Source organism: Hyaena hyaena, unplaced genomic scaffold, assembly GCF_003009895.1.
Source record: "Hyaena hyaena isolate Hyena2069 unplaced genomic scaffold, ASM300989v1 scaffold_515, whole genome shotgun sequence".
Taxonomy (NCBI): domain Eukaryota; kingdom Metazoa; phylum Chordata; class Mammalia; order Carnivora; family Hyaenidae; genus Hyaena; species Hyaena hyaena.
The window spans coordinates 523,515-541,246 of record NW_024081147.1 but is presented as its reverse complement, the minus strand read 5'-3'; the positions used below and the strand labels follow the sequence as shown (position 1 = coordinate 541,246).

At 43.0% G+C, this 17,732-nt stretch overlaps 1 protein-coding gene across 5 annotated transcripts in view; it reads left to right on the top strand.

Annotated features, from left to right (window-relative positions):
- PTPRM (protein tyrosine phosphatase receptor type M) overlaps window positions 1-17,732 on the top strand; it is a 782,304-nt gene that overhangs the window by 637,968 nt on the left and 126,604 nt on the right. For 2 of the 5 annotated variants that reach the window (XM_039255236.1, XM_039255235.1), the window contains 2 exons: window positions 1,816-1,890; window positions 6,977-7,164. In XM_039255236.1, the coding sequence (XP_039111167.1) occupies window positions 1,816-1,890; window positions 6,977-7,164 (263 nt within the window). Of the gene's footprint in view, window positions 1-1,815; window positions 1,891-2,120; window positions 2,148-6,254; window positions 6,267-6,976; window positions 7,165-17,732 lie in introns of all 5 variants that reach the window. The other 3 variants (XM_039255239.1, XM_039255237.1, XM_039255234.1) reach the window with 2 other exon arrangements.

The window sequence follows — 17,732 nt, the reverse complement described above, 5'->3', positions numbered from 1 at the left end:
TAAAAATAAGCACAAGAACATTTATGAGAATGGGGGATGATCTGTCCACCAAAGCAAATGGGAGCTGTACCATCTTCTTTTAAGTTTTTTTAAATGTTTATTTATTTTTTGAGAGACAGAAAAGCAGAGCATGAGTTGGGGGGCGGGGAGAAGGAGACAGAGTGTGAGCAGGGGAGGAGTAGAGAGGGAGACACAGAATCCGAAGCAGGCTCCAGGCTCTGAGCTGTCAGCACAGAGCCAGATGCAGGGCTTGCAACTCATGAACCATGAGATCATGACCTGGGCCAAAATCAGACACTCAACCAACAGAGCCACCCAGGTGCCCAACCATCTTCTTTTAATATGTTATGCCAAGGGGAAAAATAAATATGTATGGTGGGATTGGGCTTAATTTTTACACTAAAGACAAAAGTGTTTAAAATATATTTTTTAAAAAGGTGAAAATAAACACGGCTATTTTGTATCTGCTTTGTGCATTTTTACCAATAACATAAAAATATCTGCTGGTAATAGGTGTTATTCTCACTGACCCTAGCACGTTTTGTAAGTACTCGGGTTTTTTGTTCTTATTTTCATCAGTTTCTCGTTTTTTTTCCTGGCAGTTTACCATAAACATGCATAATAAATACGATATGTCTCTATTTTAGAAAAACATCTTATAAATGACAGGCAGCCTGGATTCTGGTTCTTGGTCTGTCATTTACTAATTCTACATTTTAAACATATAAACAGAGGTTAAAAAAACACCATCAAAAAGGAACTGCTTCAAGAGAGCTAAAATATATTAACATGTCACCAGAATGAAGTTAACATACAGTATCCACAGGTTTTTAGTACTTCTTCCCATAATAAAATGATGTAATTGGGTATTAGTGTCCTGTTCCAGAACTTTAGCATCAAATAAATCATATAACTACATTGGAAAGTGAAGATTTAGCTTACGTTTAACCAGCTTAAACACTTGAGCACATTCAAATCATTTATCCTTACACTTTAATGAAATTAAAGTGATTTTAAAGCACTAATCAATTAAGATGTTGAAGAGACTTCACAAACTACTTTTAAAAAGGGAACTATCCACTTTAAGTGAAATCAGATAAATTGGATGGGATTGACTTTCCCTCTCCATAACAGGGAGAGAGAAAAGGTCTAATAGTTAAATCCTGAATCTTTCAGAGGAAAGTTTCAAAGAAAAATAAGCATTTTTTATAAAGATTGAAAAGACTAAGAGAACAATGTATAGGCACACAGCTTTAATCTTAAATATAGTACACATGAAACATCACCTTTATTTTTCATAAACCAGCTCGTAACTTTGTGGAAAGTTCTCAGGATTTCCAAAATAGGAGGAAGGAGAGGAGTTAGCAAATTGTGAAAATTGACATTCAGAAAATTCTTCAAAAGCCATGTGTAGACACTTTCTCATACCCTTAGTTATAAAAAAAAAAAAAAAGAAACAAAGAAAGAAAACAACTTGGCATAATACTAGAATTCTAAAAGCAACGTCCAGAAGTCAAAATAGAAGTCTAATGAATTTCTCAATTCAAAATGACGGCAGAGGTTATGGGGATTTTTCTTCATTTGTTGGGAAAGGAAACCTTTTAAGTGGTAAAAGGGTGCCTGTCCTCTAAAATACAAGGGATCCTCTGGAGACAGTGGGAAATGATAAGATTCACCACATAGGCTTGAGTAGACGTCCAGCATTCCTTCAGTGAAGTCTCTAGCAGCACACTGTCCTTCTGAGTGACCTCAGAGGGCCATATTTTCAGGCTTTGCCTCTCTGCAACTGCTGACTAGTTCTTCTCTCCTTTACAGCTGTGTCTTCACCATCATCCTTTACAATGAAAACGAATACACTGAGCACATCGGTGCCCAATTCCTACTACCCAGGTAACAAATTTTTCCGCTCTTCCATCCATTCATAACCCCATAGCAATCAGAATCAATCCACGCTCTCACTTTGCTGCCCATGATGCTTTAGGAGCTTAATATGTTTGATGTGTTGTAACCCGATGCATTCTATGGCTTTCTGCGGGGAAAGTGGGGGGACTTTCATCAATCATTTACTGTTCTCTCTCTTTTTACTTTCTCTGCATTGACCTGCTTATGATGTATGACAGACCCATTTGTGCCAACTGCAATTTTAGGTGAGAACATTTCCCTTTATCACAGTTTATTGCAGGAGTAATTTACAAAGTCAGGGGCCACTCTATAGGAGCCTGGAGTTCTAGTCTGTACGATGCAGTGATTATAAGCAGGACAAGGGGGTGGCGGGTGACCTGGGGGGAGGGCACAGATAATAAAAAGACTTTCTCCAAACAGTCTCCGTTGATAAGAAGGGTTTGCCTCATGTTATATTGGAAATGATACCAAAAGATTCAAATGAACCATCCTGACTCTGGCGTTTTCCAAACTCTATGTGTTCAGAACTTCACATCAGATTTGATCCCAAGGAGAAACACAGTATGTCATCAGGCAGCTGTGTATTTCCAAGAGCTGAATTCTGTAATGTGACGGTCGTAAAAAGTAGAAACCGCTTCTTCTTTTCACTTCAATTTCAAAAATAGCGTTTTTTCTAATTATGCCAAATGTTATGCAGAAAAATGATCACAGTCGAGTGTTGGTCCCCTACCCCTCCTCCAAGCCACCCAGGGCCTCCGCCCTGGCATTCCAGAGTGTCTGTCACACAGAGGAATTTCAAAGAAGCTGATGTTCTCAGCAGCACAGTGACAAGATGGCATGTTATAATCACATGGTGTATTATGTGTCAGATGTCACTAGAAATGAAATAAAATGTTAGCCCAGTAGGGCAGAATGCATTGAAAATATAATCTGTTCCCAGTGGGGAGCTGCAAAAAAAAAAAAAAAAAAAAAAAAAAAATCCCGTTTGTCCCATGTAAGAAGGTTTTGGAGAAATAGCATTACCTGGCTATAACCAAACAAGCATGAGCTGCTGTTGCATTTGAGATGCATAAATAACCCAAGTGTATCACAGCTGTGTTCTCTCTCTACTACTAACCTTCCTGAAAAGCAGCACAACACAAATGACTTCAAGGTATATACCAATTCCTCGTAGCAAGATTTTCATCCAGCAGCTGTTCAACTTTCTGCTTCCTAATTCTCTTTACAAGGGTTGATATCTTTGCAATACAATTTTTCCCCCTGTGCTTCTCTTTTCTCTAAGTTGTTACGATTTTCCCATAGAGGGTGATTTGTTTTCCTTACGGTGTTTTCTGGGCTTAAGCAAGTTTGCGGCCTGAGCTCCATATGACCTCAGACGGGAGTTTAAGAATGGACATAAACCCAAATTTTTGAATTTGCATCATTTTGAGGACTAACAAACAGAGCTCACCAACCCCCCATTCCCTATTAGAATGCCAGCTCTATGCGGAGAAGGCTGCATTTTTATTCTTTTCCTAAGTAAGGGGCACAGGCTAATTTTAGGCACCCGAACAATGTAATCTACATGCAGATGACATTTGCAGAATCTTTTGATAAGCGAAGATTTGCAGTTTCTTTGTGTGCCGTGGCATTCATTCTGCAGCTCCTCCAGTAGATGTTCTGACCTTGGGGGTAGCTGGAGTAGGGAGGGCTGAGCTGTGCACGGTCAGAGGGAGGAAGATGTTCCGATTGCACAGCAGAATTAAGATAAGCTTATTAAACAAATACCATTTTTTTAGAGTCTCTACTTTGTTATTACAAACACTAATGACATCCTTTAAACTTCGTTAGGCTTCTTTACCAAAAGGGAATCTCTGGAACAGACAATTCAAGTATCAAAAGGGATGTACATTTGTGAAAAGTAAGTCAGCCAGATTGACAAATAAGTGTGATCACAACTGGCTTACACACGTACCAACACAGCACACGGCGGTGCTTGGGAACCATACCCCCCATGAGTTTGGTGCAAATGTGAGTCCATGTATCACGTAGTGAGAATTCATGGGATTATCTGTTGACACTATGGGAAGAAGATAAGCTGTACATCTACTCTGGCACTACACACTACTCTGGGGAACAACGCTATTATAATTTACATTAAGACGAGCAAATGCTCAGAAAACTGTTGTGACTTGGACCTTGGCACCCTAAAATCCTTTATTATCTCCACCTTTTATTCTTATATGCTGAGGTGCCCAGCCTAAAGTATAAAGTTTTAGTATGCCTTTACATCATTTTCTTGCCAAGAAAAAAAAAGAGAGCAAGGGAGAGAGATTGATAGGTAGATATGTGGACACATAGATAATGATTGATGGATATAGATATTACTAGATAAACAAATGCTGATAGACAGATACTGATATCAGGATAAGTAGATAGAACACCCCACACACACATCTGAAACATAGCAGTCGTTTCAATTCTAGATTTTTCAGCTGGTTTGTTGAGAATTCAAGATAATCTACTAAAGGGTATAGGTAGAATTAATTCACAGTTCTTCAAAAACAATCAGAACTGTTAGCAAAAAGCTTTGTTCCTGATTTCCTCTTAGGCAAAATTTGTAATTGAAAAAATTGTTAGTGGATAATTTTTAAACAAATACAGGAAATCAGTGACAGATGATATGTATTATCAGTGATTGTTGTTTTTAAGTCAGAGCCAACTGATTAATCACTAATTTTGGTGGAATCAAGAATTTCTAAGAGGGTAGGTGCCCCAGTTTCATATCACATATGGCACGAGAAGCCTTGTTCCCCACTCGAATCTATGTACTTGATAATAGCACTCATTTCTTAGATGGCCTCGGTAGTGTTTAAATGCATAAAAATGGGTCCCACACACGAGATCATAATGCAGCAGGGGTGGGGCGGGGTGGCAATAAGTGCAATGGTAACGGCGGTTGTCGCTCTGGGAATTAAACCTTCCAAGAACACCTGGCCCCTGGATCAGAGCCCAGCCCAGCTGTGGTGCCTCCACAAGAAAGGCCCAGATGATTCGTTTAGGGAAAGATTAGAAGGTCATTCGACAATGGAGGACATTTAATTATGCCCCTCCCAAAAGGTACAGAACTGAGAGAACAGGAGATGCACGGGGGGAAACTAATTAATGTTCCATTTATTTTAGTATAAAGAACAGAACTTCCTGCTGGAGTAGCTGAAAGCTCCACGGGCTCAGTACTTCCACAGGGACACTGTACTCCCTTGATGAGCTTGGCACTTGCCAACAAGCAAATCTGATGTGAAAATGTCCCGGTTTACTTGTGACTCTTCTAATAAAATGGGAACCTCTGAATGGCTAAAATTTCAAAGCAAATCCAAATGAAAATCCAACTCATAAATCAATTTACCACCCGTTTTTATTTCATCTTTGTGTCTTTAGCCACCTTGTAGTGACCCAGGTGCCATTTCAGCAACAGCAACATAGCTACACACTTGTGTACCACCTTTCATGCCATGCATCCCCAGGTGCTTTGCGATGCAGATAGAACTGAGGTTTGAAAGCCAGGCCCAGCTAACCAAGTGCCCTTGAATTCAATTTGTTTGGAGCTGAATCTCTCAGTGAAAAAAAAAGAGAGAGAGAAAGAGAGAAAGAGAGAAAGAAAGAATACCCATTGCTGAATTTCCCATGTTGATAAACAATCTGGGAATTTTTTTTTAAATGAACGTACCTTTTTGTGTGTGTATGTTTTAATTCTTTATACCTGGACTCAATTTTGATTTAACATTCTCGTCTTAAGCGAAGGGAGCGTTACACTTTATGGGACACCCTCAATTACAAAATGACTAGAGGGATTCAGCATTATAATGAGCTAACCTGTAGCACGTCGAGCTCTTAGTCTAATGGCACCTTCCTGCGTAAGACTTTTTTTTAATAGCTACGATTTCTGCAGTTCATTAATCTAATTTAGTAGGAGTCTTCCACCAAAATAGAGCCTCTTTAGGCTTATTTGACCAAATTTTGACATTAGTTTTGTAATACAATTTGGTTTGACCTGTTCAAGAAATTTAAAGGAGAAAATGTGTCGAGTACAAATAAGACTTTATGGAGTCATTACTTAGTTCCTGGGGGATGAGAAGCAATTACCATTCTATTTTAGCCTCCTTTTTGTTATTTGGTGTTGAAATACGACACCCCCATCCTGATGTGACTAGAGACTTGAGGCTTTGACCTCTGATCACCTACGAATAGAAAACTTAACTATAAACGTAAAGCACAGAATAAAAACGACCTGTAATTATTCACACAGTACTGTCGCTTATGCCCTGTTTCCTTTTTCTCCTCCTCTTTTCTCCTGATTTGTACCTTCTTAAAAGTGCCAATAAATGGTAAGTTCCCCCATTTGCCCATGGAAAAGGTGTGGAGGGATCGGGAGTGTGTGTGTCTTATCTGTAGATTCGGACGAAGCCAGCTGGTTCTGCTGCGTGCCGGCCTGCATGTTAGCTCTTGCAGAACATTCCATGTGTGACGTGCTGGTCCACCGTCTTCTGTCAAGCTTTCTGACACTGGCGCATGCAAGGGACCCATCAGACCAAGTTCCGTTTTCAGTTTCCGCTTTCCTTGGATGTCACGTGTCAAGTCCACGTTTCCATCGCTAGCTTTCTAAGCCAACCCATTCTGTGCACTTTTATTTTGCTCACAGAACATTTGTACAGAGTTTATTTACTTCATCATACAAACTGGTTACCTGATCTTTGGAAAAATAAATGCAAGGCCGGCTTCGTGCCAGGCCTTGGTGAAGTTTCAGGCTGAAACTTCCGTAAACCTTTGCACCCAAAGGCTGAAGGGTTCCTACCGACTAGCTTTGTGAAAGCAATATATCGTTTGGACTGCTTTGTAAAAACGGAGATCTCTGCCTCATGCCTATCAGTACTGCCAATCCCATTCAAATCTCTAAACATTTAACTTGCCTTTTCGGCTGAGCCACCGCCATAGGGGCTGTGGCGGCTGGAGGGGGAGGGGGACGGCTCCGGCAGCTGAGGCTTCTCAGTGGCCCCAGTGGTCTTCCCTCACATCCTTCATGGCCTTCTCTTCCCAGACGAAAGCCACACCATGGCCAGCGACACCAGCAGCCTGGTGCAGTCCCATACTTACAAGAAGCGCGAGCCGGCCGACGTGCCGTACCAGACCGGGCAGCTTCACCCCGCCATCCGCGTGGCAGACCTGCTCCAGCACATCACGCAGATGAAGTGTGCCGAGGGCTACGGCTTCAAGGAGGAGTATGAGGTGAGCGCGAGTTCTGCACGCTGGGCTCCTTCTTGGCCCTCCCAGGCCTCCTGACAGGTACCGTGCTCCCGACACCTGCAGCGGGCCAGTGGGACCCTGGCTTTCATCCAGGGACCCATTTCCATCCGGCCATGAGACTTATTACCGGGAAGGTAACGTACATAAAATGGAAAGAGGAAGATCACTTTCCCTTATTCCCCGTAAATGCGATGAAACAGAGGCCTGCCGGGCTCTCTCCCCATCCGTGATTATGCTTCTTGGCTTGTTCTATAACTAAGCGTGATGTTAAGTCCTAATGCTGTTGTGGTGGTTGTCCAGGAAGAAACTGTCCCCCTAACGTGATTACAGACCAACCAGTGATGTCATGTGCTGGAGATGAGACCACAGAGAAGGCACTGGCTCATGTCACAGCCGTGACAGCTATTGTCCCGCCAGCCCGGAGAGCGTGTGGCTGTGGCGGGATCTAGAGCAGGCAGTTTTGGGGGGCATCTCCGGACACAGTGATGTGCTCCTACCTTACCTGAAATGCAGGGCTCCCTTTGCCACCTCCATCATTAGCTAATTCCATTAGAAAGTCATTCAAGAACCAGAGAGAATTAACTGATTTGGAGAAGTCTGATTCATAGAAGCATTCTGTCACTGGAGTAGGGAGGGGGCGGGGGGAGGGCAGGCCGGTGAGGGGGAGGGCTTCTCTGTTGACCTTCTCGAATAAAATGAGTTCACACTCATTGGTGAAGAAAAAGTAGCAGTGTACATAGAGCAAAAACAAGATTATTTAGATTGTAGCTTTTTACATTTTAGAATGTGTTTTCGGTACTGTCTTTACCTAACCACCTCAAAGCTGGGAAACTTTTTGTCTGTCATTAAGAGTATTTTAGGGGCGCCTGGGTGGCCCAGCGGGTTGAGCATCTGTCTCTTGATTTCGGCTCAGGTCGTGATCCCAGGGTCGTGGGACCGAGCCCCGCATTGGACCTTGGCACGGAGCCTCCTTAAGATTCTTTGTCTCTCCCTCTGCCCTCTCCCTCACTCTCGCAATCTCTCTCTCTCTCTAAAATAAAAATAAAAAGAGTATTTTTAAAAATCCCTTCCTACCACCTCTTACTCTACGAGTTTCAAACTGCTGCTTTTTCCTCTCAGGGACACTCATGATACTTCATTCCCTGCCCCAGATGCTGCATTGTCTTGGGTTTAGCTGCATTTCTCAGCCGAGTTGCCCAAGATTTCATTACAGTCGTCAGAGCTGCACCACCACGGGGTTGCTTTAAGACTGGGTCTTTAGGCCAACATGGACAAAGAGACAGACAGATACACACTCCGCCCTGCCTACAAGGGCATCCTCCTGTGTTCCCAGTGACCTTGGCTCGGAAGGCTGCTGAGCTAGAAAACTACTGCAAACCAGGCCTTGGGGGTTGGAGTTAAGTCCAGGCAGTATTTTCAGATAAAGTTCTGCATTTTAGCAACCCTGAAATTCTTACATCCACCTTTAGCAATTTAACTTATAACTCGGTGAAACTGACTGCCTTTGCATATTTCCTCATGCACTTTTAAAGGCTAGCTTAGGAATTAATAGGATTAAGAATAAGACTTCCAAAAGCATGAATATCTCATGAAAGACAAAATTAGGTTAGTGAGAAAATATAAGCCTAATGAATAGAGATGATGTCTTAGTTCTCTCCAGTATTCTGAATGCAGATATTGCTCAAATGTTTATTAAAGATGTTAATGTCAAAGAGATTAGTTATAGGCTCAAATAACAACTCATAAAATAACCTGACTCCTATTTTTCATGAACTGTATAAAAATACCTCGAGACTTCCTGTAACACACTATACATGATGCCTATTTGAAAGTACACAAAAAAGGGGCACCTGGATGGCTCAGTCGAGCCCGGTGTTGGGCTGTGTGCTGATGGCTAGCCTGGAGCCTGCTTCTGATTCTGTGTCTCCCTCTCTCTCTGACCCTCCCCTGCTCTCTCTCGCTCTCTCTCTCTCTCTCTCTCTCAGAAATAAATAAAAGACATTACAAAATTTTTTTAAATGAAAGTGCACAAAAAAAGTCATTTCCCATTCATATCTCCTGAAGAAATATGATATATAAGTGCAAACTAAAACAGCATATACTCATTTTAAGCCTATTATAATTGATGATTTTTCAAGGATTGTTACACACTGAAATCATATGTTGTATTAATTAATTACATTTCTTTTTTTCTTAAACTTTTTAGGTCTTTATTTTATTTTGACAGAGAGCAAGTGGGGGAGGGGCAGAGAGAGAGGGAGACACAGAATCCAAAGCAAGCTCCAGGCTCTGAGCTAGCTGTCAGCACAGAGCCCAATGCGGGGCTCGAACCCACGAACCGTGAGACCATGACCTGAGCCAAAGTTGGCCACTTAACCGACTGAGCCACCCGGGCACCCCATTAACTACATTTCAAAAAACTTTTTTTTTTCTTCTCTAGCCTTTTACTGGATCAGAGAGGACTGCTTCAAAGTAACATATATGTGTACCAAATCATCCCACTGCACACCTTAAACGTACACAATGTTACATGTCAACTATATCTCAATAAACTGGGGGTAGAGATACTTACAAATACTTTTAAACATCCAACCCATTATCAGTTTGCTGGCTTCTTTTAAAGAAGAAGAAAGGGAAAAAAAATTTTAAAGAGCACACCTTGGCGAGGAAAGCAGGAAGAAACAGGAAGGTATTATGGGGAGAATTGCAAAATGGAAAATTCTGTTGGGGATAATCCTAGCGCTCTGGAATTTTCAGGTTAAGTCTCCCCACCACCTGCTGCCGTATTTGGGGTGGGGGGGAGGGTGTCGCTGACCTAGGAGGGAGGGCCGTTGCAGGGCATTCACAGGGCGTATGACGCTTGTGCAGGGGTGTGGTGCTGCAGGAAGGAGTCGCACCTTTAGTCCTGCCCTTGCCACCCTACCTGCTGCATCACTGAATCCCATACCTGCGTCTTTAGAGGCACAACCGAACATACAGAAAGCAACAGGGTAGGGCAAGGTCCCGGGTTACAGTTTCCTTGCTTTCCTTTCTCAGTCCTCAGGCGACTTTCATTCTAGTGTGAACCTGGAACACCCTTAAGCATGTATTTCTCCAAGTTTATTCGGCTTTTGGAACTCTAACCAAACACACCTCTGTGAACCATGTGGTAAAGTGTGCAGCCTTTCCTTTAATCCACACCGGAAGTCAGGAGTGCCCTGGCTGCCTGGTGCGGTGTGAAGTTGCACAGAGCAAGTACAGAGAGGCTGTGGTTTGGGACACAGGCTCTGGTGCCAGAATGCTGGCATTGCAGCTCAGCTCTGCTGCTTTTTAGCCGTGTGACCTTGAGCAAGTTATGTAACCTCTCTGGGCCTCAGTTTCCTCATCCGTAAAATGGAATCACTATAGTGTCAACCCCTAACCTTGTGGTGGGGATTAACTCATTTAGCATCATAAGTGCTAGAATTGAATCTGGCACCTAGTTGAAGTGTTAACTAGTAAAAGAGAAACATACTAACGTACTTATAGTAAGATCCAAGAGAAGACTTCACATGGTGTTCTTTACAGAGAGATTACGTCATTTCTGTGGCTTCAGTACATCTCTGTCATTGCTTGTGGTCAGCACTCTGAGGACAGAGTGAGCCAGTCACTTCATGGCACAGTGCATTTTTACTTCATCTATGGCACTAGCTGGATTCTTTACCATGTTTGATGTATCATCAAAAGTTCCCATTAAATGGGGCACATGGGTGGCCTACTCCTGGTTTTGGCTCAGGTCATGATCTCACGGTTTCCTGAGTTCAATCCCCCAATCTCATGGTTTCTTGGGATTCTCTCTTTCCCTCTCTCTCTGCCTCTCCCCTGCTCACACTGTCTCTGTCTCTCTCAAATAAATAAACTTAAAAAAAAAAAGATCTCAGTAAAAACTAACTTAAAATAAGTTGGTAGGTTTGATTCCATGGACAAAGACTTTGAGAAAATAAGCATTTCAAAATATATGCTGTCACCTTTTTTGGCTAAAAGAGTATTTTCATATCTAAATTAGAAAGGTCCTAGGGAATGGTGTGACTCTAGACCACAAAATCCTCTTTATTTTTAAAAAGGTTTCAGGTAGTGTTTTTGGCAGCAAAAGATGGAGGAGGGGCGGTTACTTTAACAAGTTGCTGCACTCATTAATTCACCAGCGTGTGCTAAGCCGGGGCTGTGAATCTGACGCTGCTGGATTCTGGGGATGCAGAGAACTTTCTACCCTGCCATTGGGAAGCTCACTGTACTGGAGGAAGCAGCCATGCAGGGACTGCGGTGCGGCCATCAGGTTAAACCCCACAAAAGGGATTTGCAACAGTTCTTTCATGGACACTGGGGGCACATTGCCAAGCCTAGGGTGCCAGGCTGGGCTAGAATGACTCTTTCCTTAAGAAGTAAGTGAGAATTCAGTGTTTATAGCAGTGCTCTCAACGATAGCCAAAGTATGGAAAGAGCCCAAGTGTCTATCAACTGATGACTGGGTAAAGAAGATACATATACAATGGAATACTACTTGGTGATGAAAAAGAATGAAATCCTGCCATCTGCAACAACGTGGATGGACCTGGCGGCTTTATGCTAAGTAAAATAAGTAAGGCCGAGAAAGATATCACAATTTCATTCATATGTGGAATTTGAGAAACTTAACAGAAGACCAAAGGGGAAGGGAAGGAAGAATAATATACAAACATAGAGGGAGAGAGGCAAACCAAAAGAGAATCTTCAATACAGAGAACTAACTGAGGGTTGATGGTGGGGGAGGGCAGGGGAGAGGGGGAAATGGGTGATGGGCATTGAGGAGGGCACTTGTTGGGAGGAGCACTGGGTGTTATATATAAGTGATGAATCACTAGGTTCTACTCCTGAAGCCAAGGCTACACTGTATGTGAGCTAACTTGACAATAAATAAATTTAAAAAAGGAAGCAAGGGAAGGAAGGAAGGGAGGGAGTGAGGGAGAGGGAGGAAGAGGAAGGAAGGAAGGAAGGGAGGGAGGGAGGAAGAGGAAGGAAGAGGAAGGAAGGAAGGAAGGAAAAGGGGGAGTTAACCAAGAGAAAGTGGAAGAGGGCAGATTCCAGGTAGACAGAAAAGCAAGACAAAGGGGTGTACTGAGAAAAGGCAGTGGTGCTGTGTGCCCGAATCCTAGGAAGGGCTAGGGGTGTGATCACAAAGGGTCACCAGGAAGCTTGAACATCACTCCGGAAGCCACGAGAAGAGAAGCAAGACTTCAGGTAACATGAGGCTCTCCTGTGTTTGGATAGAGACTCGTTCCTGCACTGTTTAGCACAACCTAGTTTTTAAACCTTATTTGTATGAGGCAGCCAGGAATTGCTTGAAAGATAATAATCAGCCCCAGGAAAAGTAAAGGGGAGAGGGGAACTATTTACAGGAAAGTGTCATATGAACTACATCACTCCATTCCCATTCAAAAAGACGCTATGGAGGGGCACCTGGGTGTCTCAGTCACTTAAGCAGCTGACTTTGGCTCAGGTCATGATCTCATGGTTCGTGGGTTCAAGCCCAATATCAGGCTCTGTGCTGACAGCTTGGAGCCTGGAGCCTGCTTCAGATTCTGTTCTCCCTCTCTCTCTCTGCTCTTCCCCTGCTTGTGTTCTGTATCTCTCTAAAATAAACATGAAAGAAAAGATGCTGTGGAATGTTTGGCTTCAGGATTCACTGAGGCAAATGAATGACGATACGTCTCTGGGGATAAAACGTCAAGAAAGTGTCCAGTTGCTGCTTTGACTCAACAAAAAGAATCAGTTGGTTTTTCTGGTTTTCTTCAATCCTTGTATGTTGGGGAAGACCAGCCATTTATGTTGTAAACTAGTTTGGAAATAGTGACTTCCTCTCTGTTAACACTATTTCAACCAATTTGTCTTCATCTTTTCCAAGACAGCAATGTCTGAAAATTGTCCTAAACACAGGAAGGATTCATTACAGTTCAAGTAGCCGACAGAAGTGGAACAGGGAAAACACATAGTGGGGGACGAGACCGAGCAGCACTGAGCGCAGATTTTATATTTGATTTTGTTCTAACAAGATCGTCATATGGCGGATCTCACCAGGGAAATGCAGTAATTTGATTCAAAGGAAACTCAGACATGAATCCCAATAAAAAAGTAAACATGCTGAATTGAACAGAAAACGGTAGGTTGTCATCAGAGAGGGGATCAGGGATCTCAGGAGGAAGACCCAAGCGGTGAGGCCAAGTTAGTTTACACTGCTGCCGAAGAGAACCTGATTCTTTTTCCCAGCAGGCAAAGAGCCATCTGTGTTCACCCCTTGGGGGGAAAATCTGTGGGCTTTCCAAAATTGGGAGAAAGGAGATAGCTGTGCATGAAGATCACAAGGTAGGACTGCAGACCTGGGGCTTTATCAGCCAGAGTCAAGGTGACTCCGCTGTTCCTCCCTGAACCCACAGGCCCCATCCTAGACACGGCTGTCCTGGGCCCTGTCACTTACTGTGCTAGCAGCATGTGCTTTACTGCCCCAGGGAGCCTCCCTGGGGACCCTGTGGGGTCAGAGAGCGAATTTCTATCCCTTTGGGGATCCAAGCAGAAAAGACATTAACCTTATGTAGGACCACAGTCGTTTAATTCTGAAAGAGCATATTTGCTATCATTATAAAATTAAGATAAAGGAAGGACAGCAATTTAAAACCACTCCCAGATAGGGCATCCTGAAAAACACAGATGGCACTGTTTCGTTAGCTAATAATCAATATTGCTCTGGGGCACCAAAATTTATTTTCCAATTACTGGAGCTAAAACGTATAAACCTAAGTAACTCTTTGCAGCCTGCTCTGGAAATGAAAATCAGCATGTACACATATATCTAAATATATTTGGGAAACTATTACTCTCACCCGCACTTACTTTTCTCCTATATATTTCTCAAGTGTACGAGCACTGGTTTTTAATTTTATAGTCGAACACGGAAACAATTTTTCAGCTCAGTTTAAACTGGGAAATTGAAGATGTTATGCCGAAATCTTCAGGCTGAAGTACAGCCTATGCATTTATCTCCTTATTAGTCTGTTTGTTTTTTTTTAAATGTATTCTTTGGATATTTTCCCCTCATATTCTTCCCCGTGGTTTCTAAGTAAAAGAGCTGATTTTGTTATGTGGAAGGACAGCGTTAACATTTGATGCTTTTGTTTCTGTTGGTCAAATTGTGGCCGAGTTCAGAAGGAATTCTTGTTAAACATCTCAGTTGCCCTTCAAAGTCTTTTTTTTTTTTTTTTTTTACTAACTTGCCTCCCCCCTCAGGGAAACCAACGAAACCTAAAAGAAAACACTCACACTCTGTGGACATCGTGGTTATAATTCCTCTCTCGGGTTTAGACATCCCTTACACGGGACAGACCCTTGGCTGGGAAGACAGATGTGAATCCTTTCAGGGGACAGCCGTAGAGGGAGGGAGGGCCGCCTTCCCCAGTGGCGTCTGTTTCTCCCCTGCTGGAGGTCAGTTGGCAGAGGGAGAATTGCACCTACTTCTGGAAAAGTTTTAAGACCACTGCGCAGCAGTCAGTGTCTTTGTTGGGCTTTGAAAGCAGAGGCAGGGGCAGGTAAAATAAAAGCTACCGTGCGTTACTAAGCTAACAAAACCATAGCCTGACGCGGCTGGTTCTGTGCTTCTGTGCGCAATCTGGGGTGGAAGCGCCCCCTTCCCACTCACCTCCAGCCCACACACTTTTCAGATGTGCTTTTCAGTTCCCATTTCGTATTCGGAGGCACCAGCTGAGTCAATCAATTGCCACAATCAGTGCAGGTTATTTTCTGTTCCACAGGATACAAAACAAACAAAGCAAAACCATTGAAAGCTTAAGGATGGGGAGCTGGGGGCAGCCTTGGCAAGCACTGTAAATGCATTAAGAATCGCAACAGCTGTGTCTCCAATGGCTGTAAGCAGCCAAGTGAGTTTTGACATGTTTTTCCCTTTAATTATTATGGTGATGCTCAGCCGGTCCACAAGAAACTGATTAAAAAAAAAAAAAGCCTTCTATCTGAAATTCTGAAGTTGCTTCAAGCTTTTTGGGCCAAGTGCAGTGCGTGTGTTTATGGGTCCTTTCTTCATAGATAAAAGATTCTGCATACTTTTAAATAATGCAATAGGGAGGGCTGATTTTACCATGAGTACTTGGTTGATTTTTTTTTTCTAAAGCACAACTATAAAAGTGTTCTGTTTGTTGCACGCTCCGTGTTGTCACGCTTGCTTTCAGGACCTCGTATGTGCAAGCTGGTTTTTTAAGTCAGTTGCCTTTTGCCCGTGCACCTGATAATAACATGCACAAGCTCAAACTTCAGAAAATGCAGCTAAAAATTGTTATTTCCTATGACTCCGTGCACCCCATGAAATGGATGGCGGCGGACATTTACCAGCTTGTTAGAAGCACCTCTGGTCAACTGTCTGGTTTCCATTTGGAACCTGGTTGTTAGAATTTTCTTTTCTACCCCGGGAGAAATTGAGTACTTTTTCCACTTATTAACATGCTTTTAGTGTCAGATGCCATTAGTCACAGGACCCATCCTGGAAGGGACTGTAAATGTGCCTGTGTCCTAGCTCTCGCTGACCTCGTGGGTGTCAGGGATCAGTTGGATGGACTCACCACCCACTAACTCAGTTTAGCTACGTCATCACTGCCACTCCCTCACCCTCACCTCCATATCAGCAGGTCACAAGTCCCGAGTGCTTACCCTCCCCACCATTTCCAAATCCAGCCCTTCTTCTCCAGCCCCACTGCCTGGGCCTCACATCTTGCCTGAACCATCATGAAAGTCCCCTAACTTAGCTCTCCACAGTTAGTCTCTTCCCTTCTTCTCCACTCTGCAGTCAGTATTCTTTGTACAACATAGATGTCATCACGTTTGATGCTCAAAACTCTCCTGTGAATTCTTTCCAAACATTAGAATCTCCTTAGCATATCAGACCTCCAGAACATGACCTCAGCCTGCATTTCAGGCTTTAATTTTACCTGCAGACACTTTCTACCATGTGCCTTATGATCGTCTCTCACAGCCCAAGCACCTTCATGTCTCTGGGTGGTGCTTCACCTTGTGGCCTCTGCTTAGTGACTTCCAGCTCCCTCTTCATGTGCCTGATTCCTTCAGACCCAACTCAGATGTTACCTCTTCCTGGCCCTTTCCTGGACCTCCCAATTAGCAACAACCAGGCCTCCACAGCCTTATATCTCTGAGTTCAGGTAACATAGTAGGTAACTTATTAATTGATAATACAACGGGCAATATATTAACTGGTGATATGGCAGGCTATCTATTAACTGACTGATTCAGTAGATAGTTGACAAATACTGCTAAATGGAAGTTACTTTATATTTGCTAAATTGATTTCTGTGTTCAAACACATACACCCTTAGAAGGGAAAACTGGATAGAATTGTGACCAAATAGGGGCGTCAGGGTGTCTCAGTCAGTTAAGCATCCAACTTGGGTCATGATCTCATGGTTTGTGAGTTAAAGCCCAGTGTTGGACTCTGTGCTGACAGTGTGGAGCCTGTTTGGGATTCTCTCTCTCTCCCTGCCCCGCTCCCACGCATGCTCTCTCTCTCTCCCTCTCTCTCAAAATAAACTCAAAAAAAAAAAAAAAAGGAATTGTGACAAAATACACGCTCACTATGATATAAATCATCATATAGGATTGAGCAAATTTGCAACAGCCCACCATAAAAAAGTTGTGCTGACCAAGTTGAACCTTACCAATAACCAGTTGTTTGAAACTGGTACCACTAATGGACATGGTTCCAGCTGTTCATTTCACCCACTGAATGTCAACCATGTGTTTAAAAATTTTAGGATAAATATTTGTAACCCTTGTTTGCTTTAAATTTCATATTTAATTTCCGTAGAAATAATGTAGGATTATTTAGGTGAGACTCGTAACATGACTATTCCGAGAGAGAAACTATGTGTCATCACACACAGTTTCAGAGCTCATAAAAGTAACTTGTGTTGCCATGGACATATTTCAGCTGGGATCAAGGTTTTGAAGGGTAGACTTTTCATAAAGTCTTACTTGCTCTTAGAGTCTTAATGATGATGTTGATGGTACCTCCCTGTAACACCTGACATGTTCAGCACTCTACACAGATGCATGTGCACGCGTGAGCATACACACACATATCATGCACAGGGCTATCTCTAACCACAAAGCTATTATGTTGTTATACCCATTGTACAGATGAGGAAATGATGTCAAAAGGCCACGCTGCTGTTGAGCAGTACAATTTATCCCACTTCTGTTGGCTCTAAAGCCTTTGTTCTTTCCATTGTGCCAGTCACTTCCTCCTGCAACACCACAGAGCTACAAACCTATGGAAATTAACCTTGTGTTGTATTGATTTGACTTGTGATTTCATGGCAGGAGTGTTATTCTTCCTCTCTGTGGTTTGGTTTGCTTTGAAGTGTTCTGTCCTTTGGCAGAGGACCCATCCAGCCCTGGGGTCCCATTGTCCGTGCCAACGCTGGTACATTTCAGCATCTCGGCAGCAGCAGATGCTACCCATTAATCTCACTCAGCGCCCAGCT